We start from the raw sequence: 24,505 nt of genomic DNA on the forward strand, positions 1-24,505 counted from the left end.
GATTAGGACTTTTGTTGGTATAGTGGTCTGTGCTCTGGAAGGGGATATATTTCCTCACTTCCTCCCCTGGTGGAATTTGGCATCTGGGCAGTAAATGAGACTTCTGATCTAATACATCGGTCATAAGTGCAAGAGCTTGGCATAAGACGGCCCTACTTGAGTTGATATATCCAGCATACTTGAACATAGAGGGGGGGGGGGGAGCGGGTGTTGCATTGTTGGAATAAAAAAGCTCCCTCTGTGCATAGAACTCTCAGTATTGCACATTCTGTACAGATCACCTGGAAGGACTAAAGATTTTGCCACCTGTGATGAATTTCAGAGAGTAAATTGGTGTGGCGAACACTGGCTACATTTTTATAGATTGATATTTATAAAAAATAATTCACTCTATTAGTACGTTTTCACTAGAATCTCTTTAAAATCTCCTCCTAGAGACCCTGGTCTTGTCTCTGGGAGAGGAAGTAGACAGTTCCCTACTTCCAAACTACGCAAGTTACAATGTTTCAGTGATACAAAGTTGTCTTATGTACAAAATATCCAATACGGTTTTTGTTACTTATTGTTGTTAAATGTTGCTGTATTGAATAAACAGTTTATCTAGGAGGCTTTAGGGCTGGTTCACACGGGTGTTTGCCACACGTTTTTCCGCCGGCGTTTGGGACTTGGCGTTTGTAGCAGGCTTTTACCAGCGTTTACGCGAATGCGGCATTCGGATCCCGAATTTTGCTGGCGTTCACGGCCACCCTGAATTCTACGTGTGGTGTCCGGGGGCGGTTAACCGCCACGTGTAATGTTCCACTATGGGGAAGAAAAATGCCGACCGCATCCAAAAGCCACGGAAGGCTGTTGAAAGCCCGACCGCGTCGCCACCAAACGTGAAAGCCGGGCAGATGCCCGTGTGAACCAGCCCTTAGACACCGCCGTGGGAGTGATCTGTGCGGAGGGAGCCCCAGGTATGTATAAAATGTTTCTCCCCAGCCCCCCCCCCCCCCCCACTCCTTTTACGATCCCCGGTGACTCCACTTAAAGTATCACGTTCGTTTGATTTCCCGTTAACACCCTTCGTGTGTAATGGCGGGAAGATGCATCGTGGAATGCTTGTTATGAGGGGGGCGTCGCTGAATCCATCTTCCTCCATTGGGCAGGAAGTATTCCGCTTTAGGCTCTTATTGGCAAATTCCACCTTGTTCTGATTTTGTTATAGCGGAACTGACCTCTTGCACAGCGCACATTCAGTAGTCTTCAGGCCTTGTTAACCCTATACGCATTTCGGCAACACGTATAGTATGAGATCATCAGGAGCATCAGAAGTGCATAGAGGGCATTTCTGACATTCAGACTATGCACGCTGCAGAGCAGTCTGATGCGCTGTTATCGCACTGCTGCATGTATTTTTGCCAAAGCGCAGTGCTGATCCCATTCACTGTAATGAATGGGACCAGCAGCGCAACGCAGATGGTGTGCGATCAGGTGTACTTGCGTCCCGTACCCATGGCTGTACGTGTTTCCTAATGTGAACGAGGCCTTATTCGGCATTTAGATGCAAAAGTTTCACTGCTCAGTGTACTGTTTAGTCAGATCAAAGTGTCAAATCTTATCAGCCGCTGTGTATAGACCATCGGAGCACCTCTGCGGATCTCTTCCCAAGCAGTGAACATTGAGGCCCTTTCAGTGCTCCCTTCAAAGGGAAACAAAGTTGTGAACTTCATTATTATTTTTATTATTTTGCATACATTGTAGTTGACAATAATTGGCATGCAGGGCGCACACAGAGGAACTGTAGTGAAAACATAATAAATAAAATTGCATATTTACAATATTCATTTACAGATTTAGTCAGTGTTTGCCCATTGTAAAATCTCCGGCCCCCACCCCCCCCCCCCTGATGTACATTCTGACATTAATCACTGGGGGTGACATATTTACTGTTGGCAGGTGAACTGTACAGAATGTTCGTTACCGAGAGTTCTGTGCACAGAGGTAGAGATTGCTTGCTTGGAAGTTCGAAAAGGACATTTCCCACAATGCAATGAGGTTCACAGATGGCAAACTTTTAGGACCATGGTTATGACATCACACTGTGGGTGGGGTTTTGCCAGCACTTTGTGTACAGATATGGGGGAGCTGTGCTCTGTGAGGAGGGTAGGATCCCAGGCAGCCCTGTGTACAGATATGGGGAGCTTTGCTCTGTGGGGAGGGCAGGTTCCCAGGCATTACTGTGTACAGATATGGGGGAGCTGTGCGCTGTGGGGAGGGAAGGTTCCCAGGCAGGGCTGTGTACAGATACAGGGAAGGCTGCTAGGCTGAATGCAGCCTATGAGATATCACACAGATACAGATATGGGGAGCTTTGCTCTGTGGAGAGGGCAGCTTCCCAGGCATTACTGTGTACAGTTATGGGGGAGCTGTGGGTAGGGCAGGATCCCAGGCAGCCCTGTGTACAGATATGGGGGAGCTGTGCTCTGTGGGGAGGGCAGGATCCCAGGCAGCCCCGTGTACAGATATGGGGGAGCTGTGCTCTGTGGGGAGGGCAGGATCCCAGGCAACGCTGTGTACAGATATGGGGGAGCTGTGCTCTGTGGGGAGGGCAGTTTCCCAGGCAGAACTGTGTACAGATATGGGGGAGCTGTGCTCTGTGGGGAGGGCAGGTTCCCAGGCAGCATTGTGTACAGATATGGGGGAGCTGTGCTCTGTGGGGAGGGCAGGATCCCAGGCAGCCCTGTGTACAGATATGGGGGAGCTGTGCTCTGTGGGGAGGGCAGGCTCCCAGGCAGCCCTGTGTACAGATATGCAGGTTCCCAGGCAGGGCTGTGTACATATACGGGGAAGGTTCCTAGGCTGAATGCAGCCTATGAGATATCACACTGACTCACTGTGGAAGCTCTGATGTAACTTTGTGCCAGTGCAGTGCATGACTATGAAGTGTCTGTTTCAGAAGGGTGACTTGTTACTGTGATGTGTGGTGGAGGCCTCGGTGACTCGCCGAGCCTGATATTTCTCCCCCATAGCCCACCCGCCTCGTTCCACTAACTCAAACTTCACTCTCAACTATGAGTCAATGAGCGTACCATTTGTTCAATGCAAAAAATAGGCTGCGGCCTTTTTATTGGGGGGTTTAAAAAATCTTAAATTGGGGTCTATTAACTTCATAAACATGTACCATCATAAACTACACTAAAGTGTACCTGGTAGGGAACAAACTGACCCCAAATGTGTTTTTACTTTGGGAGAGGGAAGCCTGTTGCTCCTCCCGAGGTTTCCCTGACCTCCTCCACGTGGGCTGTTCCAGTGATGTCCATTATCATAGACCTGCTCAGAATGAGCACAGGATCAGCAGGAGAGTCAGGCAACTGGTATCTTAAAATGAAAAATCCATATCCTTCTCAGTTTAGGTTCCTTTTAAGGTGTTAATTAACACCCTCCTGAATACTCACTACCTACCAAACCAGATAGCGATCAACTAGTATTAGAAGTAATGCGATGTTCAATGGGCAACTATCAGTTGGTTAGGCACCGACCTTGCCTCTGTATACCTGTATTACGCAGGAGTTCAAGTGACCTATTTATCCAGGAGGGAATGTAACGTTTAAGCGTTCCCTAGTGCTTGGGAATTTTTTTTTGATTTGTAAAAGCTGGCAGCTCAGGGGATTGGAATAATTTGTGGCCATGTAATAAAATGTGGCCATGTTACTGTTCAGCAATCTTGTTATAAAGACACACTTTGTAATTCCTGTTACTTAGCCTTAAGGTGCGTACACACATGCGACTATAGTCGTTTGTAACGATCGTTCCCCGATCTTTACCAACGACGATCGTTACAAAAAACGAACCACCGACTATTAAGGCAAACGACGAACGAGCCAAATCGCTACAAAAGAAAGTTCTGTCTCGGCAGATTTTAACCAACGACGATCGTTTGCAAAAGTAGTACGTCGTTGGAAACGGTCGTTCGTACTAGGCTTGACATGCGCATTTCACTATTTCTCCCTGAAACTTCTCATTTTTATGCGCAGGCGCAATAGTTGCTTTACGTGATGTAACGTTCGTTCTAACGATCAGATCGTTACACACCTTTTAAAACTATCTTTACTTAGGTCGTTCTTTCATCAATTAAAAGTTCGTTCGTCGTTCTCAACGAACGATCGTTGTCGCATGTGTGTACGTAGCATTACACTCAGAAACTGCTTGAGATCCACACTATTGTGTAGTACTCTGGCACTGTCTGTAGTATTCATATCGTCATGGAAACTACACCTAGCATCATATCGTCATGGAAACTGTACACCTAGCATTCTGTATAGAAGGTCTGAGCTGATCTTCTGTAAAGTGATCATGAATGGGTTTCAGGGGGTTCTTGTAATGTAAAGGACGCTGCAGGTCTCCAGCTACTGGGCTGCACACTAGATCGATCTGTTTCGGGCCAGGCAGGTGACTCGTTCTCTTGGAAAATTGGGGGGAGGGGGGTGAACGACTCACCAGAGCTTCTGTGGACCAAACAGATCAAACAAACACAGAACATTTATATCGTGCTTTTCTCCTGGCGGACTCAAAGCACCAGAGCTGCAGCCACTGGGACGCGCTCTACAGGCAGTAGCAGTGTTAGGGAGACTTGCCCAAGGTCTCCTACTGAATAGGTGCTGGCTTACTGAACAGGCAGAGCTGAGATTTGAACTCAGGTCTCCTGTGTCAGAGGCAGAGCCCTTAACCAGTACAGTATCCAGGCACACTAAACAGATGCTAAAAAAAAATGGAGACCTTTTGGTAATTTTTTTTTTTTACACTTCAGTTTACAGTAATACAGGTCTGACACCTGAGAAGTAGCCAATGTTGTGCCAAGTTACAGCTTAACTGCTTGTCAGCAGAGCGGTCTTCTGTAGGCTCCGGCACTGGGCAGGCTAGCTCCAGAATACTAGTTTTTTTTGTCCCCCCATGCTAAAATAATGGTGTACAGCCATAATTCTCATTTTGCAAAGCATGATGGGCTCCTCTAATAAAGCTTCCCAGCATTGCTACTTTACACTGAAGTGGATGCAATGGACGTAACACTCATTAGCCAGGGCTCATGGATTTTAAGGGAACCTGAAATAATATGGAATATACTGTAATATGTTGCAGCTATATAAAAATTTGGCTCCATTCTTGACGCAACAAGAAATGTAACCTTGGAAGGATGTAAACTGTTTGACATGAAAAATTAAACTTAAGTATTTATATAAAGCTGACCTCTTCTGCAGAGCTTTACAGAGTAGATGGTCATGTCACTGACTGTCCTCAGAGGAGCTCACACTCTAACCCTACCATAGTTATAGTCTAATGCCCTTTTATATTATTATTTATACATACAGTATATAGCAGTGACCTGTTCTGCATCACTTTAGAGTACATCTTCATGCCACTGACTGTCCTTGGAGCTCACAATCTAATCCCTACCACAGTCAGTCTAATGTCCATTATTATTTATATAGAACTGACAGCTTCTGCAGCACATTAGCGTACATAGACCAGTCACTGACTGTCCTCAGATAAGCTCGCAATCTAATCCCTACTATGGTCATATATCCACTAAGGTGCGTACACACCTCGGATTTGCGCAAACTACCCATCGTTTGGACGTCCAAACGGCCGGTCATTCGGACGTCAAATCGAGCGTGTGTACAGTCTGTCGTTCAACTGATAAGAGCGGACTTGAGCGATCCGCTTGGCATGTGTACACACCTTTATACAGGTAGTCCCCGGTTAACGAACGAGATGGGGATTGTAGGTTTGTTCTTAACCTGTATCTGTTCTTAAGTTGGAACATTGTGCCATCTCTGTCCCCTGTACCTCTTCTGTGCCTCCAGTGTTCCCCTCTGTGTCACATCTGCCCGCTGTACCTGTTTATACAAGTTTTTAAAGCCATTTTTTTTTCTTTTAATTTTTTAAAATAAATTTTCTCAAACTACAAATTTAAATTTTAAATTTTTTTTTTACTTGTTCCCATGGAAACACAGAATCCATGCCGGTCATATCGGCGGGTTGTTTGTAAGTTGGGGACTACCTGTAGTCATATCTGTAAGTTGACCTGGCTGATCAGGTTGCTGCCCATGCACCACTTTGAAATCTAAAACCATATTTTATGTTAAGTTTGTTTTTAGTTTATTAACTTTATCTTTGTTGTCCCCCTGCAGGTGGAAGAGCGGTTTTCCCGGGTCCCTGAGCCTGTTCAGAAGCGGATCGTGTTCTGGTCATTCCCCCGCAGCGAGAAGGAGATCTGCATGTACTCCTCGCTGGGTTATCATCCTCCGGACGGCGAGCGAGACTCCCGGGTCCCCTTCAATCGCGGCCTGCAGCTCTTCCAGTCTGGTGCGGTGCAGAGAGTGCTTCAAGTCGGTGAGTATTGCTGGTGTACTCTGCACTATGCGGCACTGACAAGTCTGCGAGGCCTTGCCTTTTATCCTGTGTACAATGAGCACATTCTATTATTGTGCGGGCTTTAGATAGCATTCACTACCCGGACTTGTCCCTGAGGGGCCCAGCCATGCTTGCTGATCAGGTTTAGCAGAATTATTTTGAACACAAACACTGGGGCTCTGCCTAGCAGGTGCCAAGCTTTTTTTTCTTTTTGTGTATATTGTCTGTTTATACTAAAGCTGGCTTTTATTCACCGGGACAATGCTTTTCTGTCAATGAATTGTATTGTGGCATCTCTTGTCCCCCGGTTTTTAGTTAAGACTGATAATAATATAACTGAGAGAACTGTAGGTTTCATAATGCTTGGAACTGGTTTGAAAGAGCAAAAGCATTTGTTTAGCCAATCAGATTTCTGGCTGTACTACTCCCATGCTGCACTGGGAATGTGAAATGCTGTGGACTGATTGGTTGCAGCATGCACCAATTGTATTTTTTTTTTGAAGATTTGTGGTTTGAGGATTATCAAGAGGAGAGGGACCTTCTATCTAGCAGAGATACTTAAACCAGGAGCTCTTCCTCCCCCTTTAAAGGGGCCCATACACCTAACGATTTTCCCACCGAAATACAGCCGTTTCGATCAGTGATCGAAACTGCTGTGAAATCGCCGTGCACACCGCTGACAGAACGATCGATTTCCGTCCGAAATTGATCGTTCCATCGACCCATCCGTGCGGGAGATTGTTCTCGGTCGCCGGCGGGTCGGGAGTGAGTTGTTAGCGGCGTTCGCATGCCCGACGACTGACTCAATACAGCGGGTATACATTACCTGCTCCAGCCGGCGCGAGTCCCCTGGTGGTCTTCTCTCCGCTTCGGGCTCCAGAGCTACATAGAACTTCCTGTCCTGGCAGGAAGTTTAAACAGTAGAGCGCCCTCTACTGTTTAAACTTCCCCTGGACAGGAAGTTCAGTAGCCGGAGCGGAGAAGAAGACAGAGGGACTCGCGCCGGCCTGAGCAGGTAATGTATGCGGGGGGGGGGGGGGGGGGGGGGGCAGCAGCGGAAGCTCCACAGATTGTGATCGGTTTCAGGCTGAAATCGATTCACAATCTGTTTGCAGTAAAGGTGGCCATACGATCCCTCTCTGATCAGATTCGATCAGAGAGGGATCTATCTGTTGGTCGAATCTGATGACAAATCGACCAGTGTATGGCCACCTTAACAAACATGGAAGAGGGGGACAAAGGCTTTCTGATCTAAAGCCCAATCTACACGATACGATTCTATTTACGATACGATTAAATCTGACGTTTCCGATCAGGATTCAATTTGATTTGCCATTGCAAAAATATGGCAAATTGAATCGAATCCTGATCGGACATGTCGGATTTAATCAGATCATAAATAGAATTGTGATCGAAACGTGTAGATTGCTCTTAACAGAGGGACATGGAGAAGAGTACAGAGGCCTTCAGATCTCAGGAGCATGGAGAAGGGTTTGAAAGCCTCCTGGTCTAATGGGAACATTGAGGAGAGGGGGACAAAGGCCTCCTGATTTAACATCGGAACCTAGAGGAGAGGGGAATGAGGAAAAGCATGGAGGAGAGAGGCATAAGGGACTCATGGTCTAATGGGAACATTGAAGAGAGGGGGACAAAGGCCTTCTGGACATGGGAGGAGAAGAGGACAGGGGCCCTCTGATCTAAAGGTGCTTGGCGGATCCTTCAAATCCAGTATTATCAGATGAACGACCGACGTGTACACGCCCGATTTGACGCCCAAACGACCGGATGTTCAAACGACCAGTCAGGCCCAGTGCACACCAAAACCGCTAGCAGATCGTCAAAACGCTAGTGGTTTTGGGAGCAGAGAGACTATATTTGGCCGGTGCACACCGAGCGGATTTTGTATGTGATCCGCCGGCCGCATCAGCATCCGCGTGGCTAATGTATCTCTATGGGCTGGTGCACACCGGCGGTTTAAGGTTTTAAGCAACCCGCAAACGTGCAGCAAGAGGCACGTTTGCGGCTTTCTAAAAACCTCAAACCGCCGGTGTGCACCAGCCCATAGAGATACATTAGCCACGCGGATTTTCAAGCAGATGCGGCCGGCGGATCCGCCCATTGTGCACTGGGCCTCATTTGCAAAAATCCCACGTGTATGCACCTTTAGGAGCATGGGGTGTGTGGTGGGGGGAGGGGGTTGGTGTGATGGCCTCCTGATCTAACAAACATGGAAGAAAGGAGAACAAAGACCTTCTGATCCAACATGGGGGACATGGAGAAGAGGACGAGGACCTCATGGCTAGACATGATCAGTGAGACGATTTGACTGGATGAATATTTTTTTTTTTTTTATTTGTATGCAGCTCAAAACTGTTCCAATTAAATGCAGTTGCTGTTGGTTTGGCCCGGTTCCATGCTACATGGGGGCTACAACAAATGTGCTTTGAGTTAAAATTTGATGTCTCTGATCACCTCTGGTCTCCACTCCCAGCCTAACTGAAGCCATGTGGTCATGTTCTCCTCTGTGCTGACATGCTGGGAGAGGAATCAGGACAGTTTCGCCTGTAGCTGTCCACACCTGAGACTGCAGGCACTGACTTGTCATCCAGGTGACAGTTGGTGACAATCTCTGCGTCACACCAGTTTGTGTTTTTTCTTTTGTCCCAGTGACTCAGTGGCCTGAAAGAGCGTTGGCTTGCCTAGGCCTGTTGGCCTGTTTTTAGACACTGGGACACGCCTGTGCTTGTGCCAGGGCTTCTGATGAGTCCAAAATACAATCTGCCTAGATGAGACGTGATCTGCTGTCTGGTCTCTGCCCGGTTATGCTGCTAGTCTCGCTACCAATATTTGCGGTAAGAATTTGGAAAGAGTGTTGTTGCTGCTCTGACAATGGGGAGAATTTCAGAAGGCTGATTAAGTGTTTTTGGAAATGCTTGTGACTTGCTTGGACTGAAACTCCACTATTGTCGAGAGAAATTCAATCCCTTCAACTCCGCTCTGGGGGTCTGTTGATATAGTGAGTCTAAATGATCTCCACTTTATGGCAAATTTTATAAACCATCTGTCAGATTTTGTTCCCTGGAGGTTGGTGCTTTGATCACAGCTTCACAGTTGCATTAGGTTGATGGCCTGCAGACGTAGTCACTTTAAAGGACACTTGAAGTGAGGCTATGGCGGCTGCCATGTTTATTTCCTTTTAAACAATACCAGTTGCCTGGCAGTCCTGGTGATCTTTGGCAGCAGTAGTGTCTGAATCATAGGGCTAAAACAAGCATGTGGCCAATCCTGTTAGTCTTCAGTCAGAGGACCTGATCGGCAGGCTTGCTCAGGGTCTTTGGATGTAATGGAGGTGCAGCAGGCAAGCCAGGCAATCTGCATTTTTTAAAAAGGCATTGAATATGGCTGTCGCCATAGCCCTCAGTTCAGGTGTCTTTTTTTTTTTAATGGAGTAACGTATCGCTAGTTGCAACCACTATTCAGGGAGGAAAGTATCGGTGTACACATAAGACAAATAACACTTTTATATCGTGCTTTTCTCCTGGTGGACTCAAAGCGTCCAAGCTGCAGCCACTAGGGAGCGCTCTATAGGCAGTAGCAGCGTTACCAATTAGCTGCTCTGCCATGGCGGTCAGCTGACACAGGTGAGAGATCACATTCCAATTGTGATTAGTCATAGATGGATTGGGATTAGACGGGCTAAATGCTCTAAATACGTACAGGGTGCTTTTCTCTTTCCTTCTGTCCTGTGCAAGAGTTCAGGTCCATTTTAATGGTCACTTGTGCACGAGGCTTAAAGTGGACCTGAACTCAGAACGCCTCTCTGCTCTAAAAGACACACAACAGCATAATAACCTTTAAACAACAAACATGTATTTGCTACAGCTGATACAAATCCTACAATAAACCTGCACGGTTTCTACTTCCTGATTCATAGAAGCAGACCTATTAACATCCTGTGCTTTCAAATGAGCTTATCTGCCAACTGTGTCATGTGACAGTGGAAAGATCAAATTACAACTTGTAATTGGACACAAATGAGGGGGAGTTAGACAGGCTAAACTCTCTAAATACATACAGGGTGCATTTCTCTGTTTTCCCTCTGTCTTGTGCAAGAGTTCAGGACAGCCCAGGTTCACTTTAGGCCAGAATTCCACTAGGAGGGATCTGAGTGCTTTGCGATTTGAAAACTCTTGCTAATGTAATGCTATGGGTGTGATCCCACATGAGCAATGTAATTAAATAAAAATCCCCCATAGCATTGCATTAACAAGAGCTTCTTCAAATCCCTAGATATTAGAAATCGCTCTTAGTGGGTTGGAGACGAGCATTCTTCATATAGAGGAATCGGTAATGTATGGTGCCGCAGCAGGTTCGCTCGTGAGCGACGGTCGCACATCTTTCCTCCTCAAGTTTGCCTGTCAATGATGGTTGAGCATCTTTCCTCCCTGCTGGAAGATCTACATTTTTGTTTCATCTGTGTTTTTGTTGTATGCCTGCTAGACTCCCACCAGTTATCTTTCTTTATTAGGATATCAAACCTGAATGGCTAATCCTTATATTTTTGTCTTTTCTTGGGCCTCCTCCCCCCTCCAGGGACCCCCTCCCTCCTTTGTGATTGTGTTTTGTATACGGCAGATAAAAGTCTCATTGACAGAGAGGGGCCTGAGGCGTGTGATGGATACAATGCCAGGCTGATACCCAGCCGTCACGCGTCACAGATCCCACACATGTCCTGACCGTGGAGACCTGAGGCAGGCTGAGAGCCCTCAATGGCTTTATTGAGGCCCGAGTGAGCCTGTGCAGATTACCACCAACGCTCTGTTTACCCGTGACTTGCACTGGCCACAGGGCTCGCTGCAGCTAGAATGGTCCTCTTCTCATCACATTCCTACTATAATTATAGGTTCTCCGCTTGTGGTTATACACCCCAGAGGGTACTTGGAGGGTTCAGGGGGTATTTCGGTTGTGTCATTATGGGGTTTTAGTACATCGTACATCACAAAAGGGTCCAGGCACACTGACTCGGTCTATCCCTACACAGGTGACTTGCAGTTTTCAGAAATGCATGGCACCTGCTTTGTAGTGCTCTCTCCATTCAGCTGCACTGAGGCTGGGGACACACTAGGGAGAGTGTGAAAAGTAGCGTTTTTGCTGCATATGCGGTTGTGCGTTTTTTAAGTGGGTTTACGCTTTAATGCGTTTTAAAACATTTTTGATATGCTGATTATGCTAATCACTGGGTTGTAAACAGGAAGCGGAAATACATAATCGAACCTGGTCCATTGACCTTTTATTATATATGTTTTTAGATGCGTTTTGGAAAAAAATGCCGCATGTTCTGCGTTTTTAAACTCTCATTGCTGAACAGACATGCGGTTCTTATGTGGTCCATTGACGTGCGTTTTCTGCAGTGCTAGCGTTTCTGTCCAATGTGTTCCTACCCTCAATGGGACTGCATTGCGCACAGAAATGCATGCAGCACTGTTCATCAGCTGTCTGATTTAATAATTTTGTCGCATTGGATGAATATCTGTACCGCAATAAGCACGCTTGATTGATGATTTGGGGGTGAAATCAGATGAATGTATCAATGCTGGAAAACCTGGGGCAGGAGTGACAGAGCCCCCGACCGTATTGCCAAAATCGCTCAGAACTCAGTCTGCTGGTGTATGGGCAGGCAACAGATCCCTCTGATCATATTTAATCAGAGATCTTATTCGATTTGACCATACACTTCTTCTAGCTGTATGGGCACCTTTTAATGTTCAATTCAATTGATGGTGACCAAAAATCGATCAACAGGACAAAAATTTAGGTCGATATTTGGGTGTGGCAGGAGCAGCGGACGATCGATAGGAATAGCATCGATCAGTACAATGCTGTGGTTGGTTCTACATTTGTAATAGATTCCCTGCTGGAACATCAATGTGCTTTGGGGTAGGAATTGATTGCTTCTCAATCTATACCTTTATGAAAGAATCGATTACTTTGTAACCTTGGGTAGTAATCTCTAAGTGTGTGGCCAGTTCTATGTGCCCATTAGACAGTGCTGTCTGTCTATTGTGTATTGCATGCTGTGTGCTGCCTAAATCCACTCAGCAGCCAAACTGGGTCCAGGCCCTTACTTGTATACAGAGACATGGCACACTATACCAGAGTGTTACTAGTTGGGAAACCTTTGTTTTTTTACTTGTGGGTGCATCTGAAGGAGGTTGAGGGCATGGGTGGTCCAGCTAAAGTTTAACTGGTATAGATAAAAGCTGAGTGGTTAGGATGTGTGAACCCTTCTTGGGTGACAGCTGAGGGTTCTTGACAAATTAATAAGGGTGTCCATATGTCTCTATTTGCAACATCGATATCTGACCTATTCGACTATAGTGATCTAATCTTGCAGAGCTGAATCTTTTTGATTTCCAGTCCGATTTATCTGGCATGCTGGAAAAAGGGCTTGCTTGAAATAGCTTGGCGCGCAGCGGTGACTACATTTGACAAGTCGTACCCCACCCCCAGTCTCTGGGCTCTTTTACACTATGTGCAAGTCCAATTTCAGATTTTAGCTATAGAATGTTCATGGAGCGGGTATTGCCCTGTAGGTTGGGTGCTTGATACCAGGGCTGTGGAGTTGGAGTCGGGGCAATTTTGGGCACCCCGGAGTCCGAGTTGGAGTCGTGGTTTCAGAAACTGAGGAGTCGGGAGTCTGAGTCGCATGATTTTTGTACAAAATCCACAGCCCTGTTAAGTATTAGACTAAGGAGTCGGAGTCTCAGCAATTTTGGGTACCCGGAGATGGAGTAGTGGTTTCAGAAACTGAGGAGTTGGAGTCGGAAGATTTTTGTACCGACTCCACAGCCCTGCTTGATACAGCGGCATAGGCAATGTCGCTTAGCAATACAGTCCAGAAAGGTATTGTCACACCAATATTGCAAATAAAAGCATGCTTTGTGCTTCTACTGAAAAAACGACATTGGAGTGGAAGCTGAAGCACAAAGCAGGCTTTTACTTGCAATATTGGCGTGCTGATACCTTTCTGGACTGACTATTTCAGATTTTGATGCGATTTTACATGTGATTCTGTTTTTTTTTTTTATGTGCTGCATTTTTTTTGTTGGTAGCGTCCAGTGAAAATCAGAATTGTGATTTTCAGTGTAAAAGAAGCTTCAGACTGCAGAAAACAATCTGCCAACTCTTCTTCTTTTGTTGGTGGTTCAGTTTTGATGCCCATGTGGTTGCAGTTGGCACACAACAGTGGACAGGGGTCCTCATGGCTGTTCAGAGTGTACAATTTAAGAGTGGATGCTTTCCACCATGCTGGACGATCAGGAACATATTCTGGCTTAGACCTTTCTCTGTCTCAAAGACACCATCTAATTACTATGGCCTTTCACATGCCATGGTGGTTTGCGTGCAAGGAGAGTGGGCTGTCCTGATTGAGATGTGTGGGGTCCTGATAGACAGGCTCCTCCCCAGTGCCTGAGAATTGTTAGGGGGCGTTGTGTGAACAGATGGAAAGCTGAAGCTTGGCTGCACTGTGCTGCCCTCATTATTGCTCATATTTTACAAATTACAGCTTATAGACTGGTTACATGACTCCTCCCCTCATCAGATACTGATCAGGCATTCCATCTGTGTGTATCCAATGCCCACAGCGTCCTTGTCTAACTCTAAAGGAGGATTATTGTATAGGGACTGAATGGCTGAGAAAGTCAAGGCACATGCATGCCACTGGGCCTTATAAAAACATCCTTATATCTTTGTCACAGATTTAAATTAACCTTATGGTATATAATTTTTAATGCTTTGCCCCAACAATGAAGTGTAACAAGAATTACACAATGTGCGTCCCCCCTCTTCCAAGGATATGGTGCAATGGGATTTCTTATGAAGACTGGCTTTCTGTGGATGCAAGGAAGCTCAAGGAAAGGAGGAAAGCTTTTGGAAGTGAAGGGGGCAGGTGTCACAGGACAGGAAGCAGCTAGCCTATTTTCTGAGGGAAAAACTGCAATTGGAGCAGGACAAGAAGTAGCTAGCCACTGAGGGGCAGGTATCATAGGACAGGAAGTGGCTAGCTTGTATGGGGGACGATGCAGGTATCACATGGTGGGAGGGGAGGAGAAAGCAGTTTTAGTTTGTCTGTTTTTTTTTTTTTTTTTGCTTTTTATTTTTGCTTCTGTTACACCCAGGACTTGTTAGGCTGTTGCTTCACAATAGACCTGACTGGTTGCCAATGCAATCTTGAAGCATGTCAGGCTTCTCCTATGCAGTCTCCTAACCACCTCTTATTCTTCCAGGATTTCATCTGAGCGGGTCGGTTACGGAATCTGGTGAACCGGAACGGGCCTACCAAGTATCCATCAGCTTCGACCGCTGCAAGATCACGTCTGTCAGCTGCGGCTGCGAGAACAGAGACATTTTCTACTGTGCCCATGTGGTGGCGCTGTCCCTCCACCGCATCCGGCGGGCGCGAGGGGTGGAGCTGCGGCTCCCTATCTCAGAGACTCTCTCCCAGATGAACAGAGACCAGCTCCAGAAGTTTGTGCAGTACCTGATCAGCGAACATCACACGGAAGTGCTGCCGACCGCCCAGCGATTGGCAGATGAGATCCTTCAGCTGGGCTCTGAGATAAACAGAGTGCATGGTGAGGCTCTGGCAATGTGTGCTGCCACTCGCAAGCATCTACTCTTTCCTAAAGAGCCTTGGATGGCAATTTTACATTTCCCCATTTTAATTTTAATGTGTATAAGATTAAATGATTTTATAGAAATGGTTTTAACTCGTATATAGACATGATTTTACAAATAAGTTCAGAGGGAAGCCATGGTACAGGGTTTGCAAAGCCTTTTGGCTTTGTAATAAGGTAACCATATTCCGTATACAGGGAAAAAGAAATGATGATATCCTTTCAGGTGTGCCACAACACCTACATAGACTTTATACTAATAAAAAGGATATATGTAGCAAAAAACTGAAGAAACTTGAAAAGTTTATATGCAAAAATACAAAAGATTTTTATTGAAGACAACACTTGTGCAAAAATATGTATAAAAAGTATCCATCAGGGAACATCTTCCATAGCGGAGAATGGCAAAAATGCATCAGTTGTTAACATCAAGATTAGTGCAGTTGTGCAAATTGAGGCGACAACGTCGACTTGTTTCGGGATAGACCCTTCATCAGGCCTCCACAAATAGAGACAAATCTGTATAGTTAACACATGTTCTTAATAAACATCTGGACAACATCAAGCCAGGTATAACCACTCATCCAATTTTCAGACACAGGAACCGCACAAGGCAGGAGCTGGAGAGGAATGGCGGCCATTCCTCTCCAGCTCCTGCCTTGTGCGGTTCCTGTGTCTAAAAATCATCCTCCTGTCGTCCTCTACCAGCCCCATCCACCAATGGCAACCACGAAGTACCAAACACAAGCCAGTCTGGGCTCCTGCGCAGGCGCATCAGCGACTTACCCTTGGCCTTCGGTGGAAATCGCAGAGCCCAATCGTATCTCTGCTATAGCGCAGACGCCTGCGCAGTAGGGAAAACCCGATGGGGCTCTTTCTGCCCATTTTGTCTGTTTTTTCCTTCGAGCACTGCAGGAACCGCCAGCTCCTCCCCCTCTCCTCCCTTATAGGACAGTACAGGTCCTGCATTGTCACCTGTTGCCATTACTCTGTTGACCAAAACAACCAAAAACTATTCTGCCTTCAAATCTGTGTGGGGCTTTAGTCCTCTTGTGTGGGTCTCTTTCCTTCTGCGGAGGTTTACTCAGAAATCTCTCTTGCCTTGCAGGAGCTCCTGACCCCACTGCCGGCGCCGGGCGGGAGGATGACAACTGTTGGCATCTGGACGAGGAACAGATTCAGGAGCAAGTGAAGCAGCTTCTGTCCAACGGAGGATATTATGGAGCCAGCAAACAGCTGCAGTCCATGTTCAACAAGGTGAGCCCGGTACTCCTAGCCAGGGTCCGGTGTGGTTGGGCTGCTGAAGACCTAACAAGTCACGTGACCCGAGTTCCTTGCATATGATTTAGGATAGCTTAAAGTGTGACTTGGCTAGTAGTAAAGCAGTTCCTTAAAGTACCACTGAACTGAGTGTAAAAGCTGAAACAAAAGCCCATGGGGAAGGGAACAATCTCGGCGCTCCCAGCATTTTAACTACTAGTCACCCTAGAGTTCAACAAACCTAACGGGTGACCACAGCCACCTTCAAGAGATGCAGTTAGTTTCAAGTATAGTTTCTAAATGTATTCCAAAGTAGACAAGGTAAACAGTACTTGCATTGTGGGTCCTAAATAGGGACCCTAATTCATAAAATTGCCTCAAGTCAGTAGTGCCCACTCAGAGTTCCGACTGGTTTTGGCATTCTGATTGGAGCGTGAGCTTACAGTGGGCAATATATAACTTACTCGGTCTAGAAGTCTTCCTCCATTACAAAATGACATGAGATGGAGGATCTGAGAGTAATGTCAGGCTGCCACAGAGTACAGATTCTAGGCTGACCGCAGCGGTTCCAGACACTCACAGATGGCTGAAAATAAACTTGGGAAGATATTTAGTAATTGTAACAAACCTATCCTGTCACCGCTCCACAGGACTGTTTTTGTAAATAACGTCATCTGTGCAAATGGGAGTTCCACGTTAAACCTAATACAGCTGCTGCATTAACTCCATTTCCCAGCTGCATGAAATCTGCATTCTTTGTTAGTACCTTATTTACATCCGTACTGCAAAGCAGTAGTAGTGAGAGTTCTTGTGTTCCATAGAAGTCAGGCTCACAACTGGATACTCCCATCCTGCTCTGTTACTAACCTGGCTTTCTTGTGTTCCGACCAGGTCCGGGAGATGCTGAGAATGCGAGACTCTAACGGCGCCCGTATGCTAATATTGATGACTGAGCAGTTTTTGGAAGACCCTCGTCTGGCACTCTGGAGACAGCAAGGAGCGGGAATGACTGATAAATGCCGCCAACTATGGGATGAACTGGGTAAGGCATATAATCTGTGGCCAATAGCGATACCCCCACCAATCGGGCATCTGATGCTGCTGCTGTCTGTACAAGCAGAAACTTGCTACTCTGGGCCATGATGGGAAGTCCCTCCTCAGATGGTTGGATGCCAAGGCTAATGGTTAGAGGAGCCTCCAACCACATACAGTCTGAAGGAAAGGAGAAGCCTTGACTTATCATGGAATCTTCTTTAGTGGCCAACTATCTCTAGACTGGACCCCACTGATCCTGTCACCAGCATTGCTGTTATCTCTGGTAATGTAATATTGGTGACTGGATTAGTGTGATCTGCTCTAGTTTAAAGGTTTTGGCAGGGCTATTTGATCTACATTTGTTTTTGTTTTTTGCATCTGTGCTCAATTTCTTTTGGGGGTTATATTTGAGGAGGATAATGGCACATGCAAAATGGGGCTGTGGTAATGGCAAGTAGTAGAATATTGGTAAAGTTACTGATATCCTACTATTGGGCAGTAATAATCCCAATAGTAAAAAATTGGTGAATTTTACAGATCTTTTACCATTGCTAAACCTAACGCCATTCTCTCACTTAAACCCCCTCTCTCTACCGATTCCTAATACTAACGTCTCCACACCACCCATCCCCCTCACACAATGCCTAACCGAACCCCACCACCAATGCCTAACCCTGAGCGAGCTCCCCCACACACCTATTCCCTGACTGCCCCGCCCTCCAGACAATGCCCAAGCAGGCCCCCCCATCGATTCCCTAACCGCCCAATCCTGCCTCATCCATACCTAACCGTTCCCACAGTTTGTATAGCAAGCAGCCCTTATGCCGTTTTTAAATGTCTGTTTTATAGCCTTGATTAACACTGGCACAGATGGGGCACCCAAAATTCTACCGCGTCTAAATTTCCTATCGATACACCAAAGTTTGTATTGCTCTTCTTGCTTGCACTTCTGGAATTTCTGTTGACGTTCTTTCCCCTCTTTTCCAGGTGCATTGTGGGTATGCGTGGTCCTCAGTCCTCACTGCCGCTCAGAGGAACGGGAGTCCTGGCTAGAGTTGTTGAGACGGTGGAACGCGCTGGATATTTGTCCTCTAGAAGAGGGAAACTACTCTCTGGATGGCCCGGGAACCCAGACGATGCCTCAGAGCACCTCTGCAGGACAAGGTATGGAAGGCAACAGACTTTTGTCTCTTGGAGCAGAGGGGTGTCCCTTAAAGAGTGGGCCTGTACATTCACAAGATGCTACATACTAGACGGCCACCAACACCTAAAAAGGCCAGTAAATATAAAATCCAAACTTGTTGTGAAGTGCAGCATAGATTTCCCGTGTTTTCACCCATTTTAGACTGAACGAAGTTCTCCCGACATCGCCTGCCGGGCTTTCAGTGGGGTTCCTGTGAGTCATCTTTGTCTATGGAGATGTCTGTACCTGCAGTGTCTGCTGTATCTCATGGACTCCGGTTCTGATGGTGTTTTGTTTTTTTGTCTCCAGCCCCATCGCCTCGGCAGACTGTATTCGCCCGTGCCCTCAAGGCTGGAGAGCTGCGCTGGAATGACCCTCACTTACAGCGCGTGATGAACGGAGAGACTGCCACTCCTGGAACCAATGTGAAAAACAACGCAGACAAGCTGTCCTACGACCCACAAGGCCGTTCGCTATGGCTGGGGGACCATTTTCCGGTGGCCTGCGCCCGCGTTGATGCACTAAGATCCCATGGGTACCCGCAGCAGGCGCTGAGGCTGGCAGTCTGTGTGGTGAATACCATGCGACTCCAACGGCAACATCAGATGGAAGGACTGAAGCAACACAGGAAAGGTGAGTGTTGGAGAGATGACAGGAAAACTATGTCGTAAGAACCAGGCTTTTGCCATTGTGCAGATTTGCTTCATTATCTAACTTGCTCTAGTAATTTATCTTAAAGGGACACTTAAGTCAAACAAAAAAAGAGTTTTACTCACCTGGGGCTTCCAATAGCCCGCTGCAGCTGTCCGGTGCCCTCGCCATCTCCCTCCGATCCTCCTGGCCCCGCCGGCAGCCACTTCCTGTTTCGGTGACAGGAGTTGACAGGCTGGGGACGCGAGTGATTCTTCGCGTTCCTGGCCACAATAGCGCCATCTATGCTGCTATATCATATATCATATACCATATAGCAGCATAGAGGGTGCTAATGTGTCTGGGAACACGAAGAATCACTCGCGTCCCCAGCCTGTCAGCTCCTGTCACCGAAACAGGAAGTGGCTGCTGGCGGGGCCAGGAGGATCGGAGGGAGACGGCGAGGGCACCGGACAGCTGCAGGGGGCTATTGGAAACCCTAGGTGAGTAAAACCCATTTTTTTTGTTTGACTTAAGTGTCCCTTTTAATGTGGTCTTGACAACTTTTCCAGCCGTTATCCAGTGCTGGGATAAAACGTTACGTTTTTTGTGGAGGATCGTTCCGATAGATGCCTTCGATAAAATTCCGACATGTCCGACTCTCCGCTAGATTCTGTTCCGCTCAATATCTCATAGAAGTGAATGGAAAAAAGATAAGAAACAAGTGTAAGAGGAGAATAGAGCAGAGAATTGAATGGCTAATAGATCGCGCGGCGAATTGAATGCGAAAAACGTAACTTGTATTCCCACCATAAAACTGATGCAGGGAGATTCCAGTGTGCTATTGTTTATTCAAACAAACCTAATATGTGTAAGAGATATCATGCTGGTTGCAACCACAGCAACTTCTACCCACGGGCAGCACTGTGAGTCCCCCGTACGAGGAAACCATGATGGTGCCTTATACACATCTTCCATTTCAGGTTTCCATAAGCAATACTTGTGCAGATTTAGTTTTACGTGACAATCTCTTCAGTTGAGTTCTGATTTTCCTCTTTTTTCCTTTGCAGAGCTACAACTGAAGGGCAGTACCACTGTCACCAATCTGGAGGGTTGGATCGGCCACCCTCTGGATCCCATTGGCTGTCTGTGTAGGACGTTCCTGGAGGCCAGTTTACCGGAGGATGAGGGACCAGCTCCATTCCCAGGTATGTTATGGAAAGATTTGCTTTTTTGTTTTTGTTTTTTTCATGCACTTCCGGATTTAGCTGAATGAGCACTGAGCTGAGGGCAACAGAAGTTTAAATCTCTCATTTCTGTTAATCCGAATAATTGGCAGGAAATGGCTCCTGTGACTTCAGAGGCCAACAGCGATCACTTTCCCCCAGTTTTATGCCGGAGTTTGTAATATAGTAATCCATGGCATATAACCATTGTGGATTGACCTCATTGGTGGGCAGTAACGATGCAAGAGTGTGCCAACAATTTCAGCTATTCTGAAACTTGAAAGGCGGCGGATTAGGTGGGCATCAAGCATTTAGTGAACGTGTCCATATGTTTTTATGGAGAGAGCTTTACAAATGGCTGTCAAAGCTGCAGTAGCTACAATTGAACCCCAATTCACAAACCTATCAGCTCTGTGAGCAGATGTGAGGTTGACAAGCCATAACCAGTTATTTTAATGCTCCTTTTTACTTGACCCAGTCAGTTTGCTGGACTATTTATGGACATGCCTTAAAGAGACCCAGAGACTAACTCCCTACCAGTTTTTTTATACATACCTGGGGCTTCCTCCAGCCCCATCAGCCTGGATCGCTCCCACGCCGCCGTCCTTCGCTGCCTCTGTCCGCCGGTACCGGGTCCCGTCTTTTCGGCCAGTCGACGCAAGCGCAGTGCGCTCCCTCCGTACAGCTCAGGCGCATGCGTACAAAGCCGGAGGGAGTCCCTGCGCATGCGTACAACTGGTTGCGTCCGGCTGAAGTGACGGGACCCAGTACCAGCGATGGAGGCAGCGGAGTACAGCGACGTGGGAGAGATCCAGGCTTATGGGGCTGGAGGAAGCCCCAGGTATCATTAGTCTCATCAGAGATCATTAGTCTCTGGTTCCCTTTAAAGCGAAACAAAGTGTTTCACTTACCTGGTGCTTCTGCCAGCCCCTTGCAGCCTTCCTGTCCCACGCCGGTCCTCCACAATCCTCTGTTCTCCCGCCGCCATCTACTTTTGGTTCGTATATATGGTCAACTTGTAAGTCAACAACTGCGCCTGCGTGTCCCGAGCTACGCGTAGCTTTCTTTGCATTCCAACGTGCAATGGCATACTGCGCTAATAGCGGGCTGAATGGGAAGAAAGCTACACGGGGCACGCATGCGCAGTTGCTGCTTTGACCGAACCGAAACTAGCTGGAGGTTGGAGAACGGAGGATCGTGGAGGACCAGTGAGGGAGAGGGAGGCTGCAAGGGCCCGGCAGAAGCCCCCAGGTAAGTGGTTTTTTTTTTTTGTTTTTTTTTCTTTTCCCCCGGTTCTGCTTTAAAGAGGAACTGTAACATAAAAAGATCCCCTGGGGGGTACTCACCTCGGGTGGGGGAAGCCTCCGGATCCTAATGAGGCTTCCCACGCCGTCCTCCATCCGTCAGGGGTCTCGCTGCAGCCCTCCGTGGAGTCCGGGCACCGGTGACGTCAATATTTACCTTCCTGGCTCCTGCGCAGGCGCTCTGACGGCTGTCGGCTCCGAACTACACGGAAATACCCGATCGCCGTCGGGTCCGCTCTACTGCGCAGGCGCAAGTTGCCTGCGCAGTAGAGCGGACCCGAATGAGATCGGGTATTTCCGTGTAGTTCGGAATGGAAAGCCGCCACAGCGCCCCCGCTGGAGCCAGCAAAGGTAAATATTGAAATGACAGTCGGCACAGTCGCCGGCTGTTCGGAGGGCTGCGGAGAGACCCCCGTGGGACAGAGGACGGCGTGGGAAGCCTCATTAGGATCCGGAGGCTTCCCCCACCCGAGGTGAGTACCCCCCAGGGGATCTTTTGAATGTTACAGAGTCTCTTTAATGGAAACCTTTGAGGTGAAAATACACTTAAAATTTGTATCAATCCTAAGAATTCTTCTTTCTTTTTTAATCCCGCAGTTTATTTCCTGTGTAAAAGCTTAAACTATTGACTTTTTTTTTCATCTGTCCCCTGCACTCAGAAGCTGTTCTCTGCCAGGAAAGAGCTTTAAGGCTGTAATTCCTTATCTGTGAGTGTTGTGCTATAGTTCCCACTAGGTGGAGAGAAGCGGGCACTCTAACTGATTCACTTTTTCAGGCAGAGAAATAAAGAACACAGCCTAGTTATTTGTATGCTTGGCACTGTTCATACTCATGTTTATCTGATTATGTCACACGTTGCCTCGTGTACCCTTTAAGTTACCTGTAATCAGTAGCAGCGCTCTATGGCGGCCTTGATTGGAGCCCTGCTTCTACCGCCAGACAAGGCAAATGTTCGAATTCTCTTCACATAGTGGGAATTGTTCTCATTGGCCTTCAGGTGGGCTTTTTGGTTTAAAGAGAACCCGAGGTGGGTTTGAAGAATATTATCTGCATACAGAGGCTGGATCTGCCTATACAGCCCAGCCTCTGTTGCTATCCCAAACCCCCCTAAGGTCCCCCTGCACTTTGCAATCCCTCATAAATCACAGCCACGCTGCTGACAAACAGCTTGTCAGAGCTGGCTGTGTTTATCTCTATAGTGTCAGTCTGCTGCTCTCCCCGCCTCCTGCAGAACTCCAGTCCCCGCCTACATCCCTTCCCTCCCTGCTGATTGGAGGGAAGGGGGCAGGAGCTATGCAGGAGGTGGGGGAGCAGCTGAGACTGACTCTACAGATGTAAACACAGCCTCACAGCACGGCTATGATTTATGAGGGATTGCAGAGTGCAGGGGGACCTTAGTAGGGTTTGGGATAGCAACAGAGGCTGGGCTGTATAGGCAGATCCAGCCTCTGTATGCAGATAACATTCTTTAAACACACCTTGGGTTCTCTTTAAGGGAACAGAATCCTGTGAAAATGGTAGTATTGTGGAGCTTATGGTTTATAAGAATGTTTTGGTGGTTTATAAGTGGTGACTGATGCGTTTTACACAGCACTAAGGCGATTTGTGCTTTGATGGCTAATCCATGCCATTTCTCGTTTCTCTTGTAGAGCTAGGGGGAGAGCAGAGGAAGGTGATGTACCAGCATGTCCCGGTTCCTGGAGGCTGCCAGTCTGGAGAGTCCCTGCTCTGCTTGGCTCTGGAGGTGGCCCTGATGGGTTTGGGACAGCAGAGGGCCATGCCAGAGGGGCTGTACGCCCAGGACAAGCTGGTGCGCAGTGAGGAGCAGATCATCGGACTGCTGGGAACATTGGACATGGGGGAGAGGCTGGTTCAAGTCCTCAGGAAACAAGCAATGCTGCTGTTAGAAGGTGAGTGTGTCAAAAAATTGCGCTAATTAAAAACCTCCCTGGCGTTGAATTTCCCCTGGATTTTTGTGCAAAAAGTGATCCAATTTTCATAACTTTTTTTTTTTCCTGCAACTTGCCAAAATGTGTCAAGCAAGGGTCTAGTATTGTATGCACATCAATACTGTTAACAGCATGTTTTTTGTATTGACGTGCATAACTGTCAATACCGCCAGGGAGGTTGGAGAGAACCTGTCACAAATGGTGATCATGAAAACCTTGGCAACAGTATATAGTTTGGCCACAAGGACCCAGAATTTTCATCTTGATTTGTCTTATCGGTTCATGAGTCTGCACAAAGCAGGAGGTCAAATTAATTTTGTTGACAGGAATGCACAGGAATAAAGCTTTTGTTCTAAGACTTCTTTATAAACTGCTTTCTGCTGCTCAATCTGATAAAGGTCACTGAAAAGTAAAAATGGCTTCAAACTGTTGTATGGAAATTATTAAAGAGGAACTGTAGTAAAAATAACGTCATGATCAACCGGCTTGGGAACACATAATTAATGCTGGCGGCTCTCAAGCACAGGACGCAATAACACATTCCCATTAGCACAGATCTCTGCAGTCTGAAGACAGCGGAGTTCCATGCATTGGTTAGGAGCCTTTTTTTAATTGGCTCCTGACTGCTTGATTACTCTGAGCCAATCTCTGCGATCAGGAAGTGAAAAAGAAAAATTTGGTCCAAAATGTTTTAAAATATTTAATAGCTTTAGTCAGTGTTTTCCCACTGTAAAATCTTTCCTCACCCGATTTTACATTCTGAAATTTAACACAGGTGGCGACATCTATAGGTACAGGTCAGGTGCAGCTCTGGAGAATGTTTCCTGAGCGTTCAGAAGCTAGTAAA

At 47.0% G+C, this 24,505-nt stretch overlaps 1 protein-coding gene across 1 annotated transcript in view; it reads left to right on the top strand.

The window, feature by feature from the left end:
* ZSWIM4 (zinc finger SWIM-type containing 4) overlaps window positions 1–24,505 on the top strand; it is a 45,073-nt gene that overhangs the window by 8,175 nt on the left and 12,393 nt on the right. Inside the window, exons 2-9 of the mRNA XM_068274177.1 lie at window positions 6,171–6,372; window positions 14,682–15,029; window positions 16,180–16,328; window positions 17,223–17,373; window positions 18,354–18,530; window positions 18,859–19,182; window positions 20,250–20,387; window positions 23,359–23,619. Of these exons, the coding sequence (XP_068130278.1) occupies window positions 6,171–6,372; window positions 14,682–15,029; window positions 16,180–16,328; window positions 17,223–17,373; window positions 18,354–18,530; window positions 18,859–19,182; window positions 20,250–20,387; window positions 23,359–23,619 (1,750 nt within the window). The remainder of the gene's footprint in view (window positions 1–6,170; window positions 6,373–14,681; window positions 15,030–16,179; window positions 16,329–17,222; window positions 17,374–18,353; window positions 18,531–18,858; window positions 19,183–20,249; window positions 20,388–23,358; window positions 23,620–24,505) is intronic.

Source organism: Hyperolius riggenbachi, chromosome 3, assembly GCF_040937935.1.
Source record: "Hyperolius riggenbachi isolate aHypRig1 chromosome 3, aHypRig1.pri, whole genome shotgun sequence".
In the NCBI taxonomy this organism is placed as follows: Eukaryota; Metazoa; Chordata; class Amphibia; order Anura; family Hyperoliidae; genus Hyperolius; species Hyperolius riggenbachi.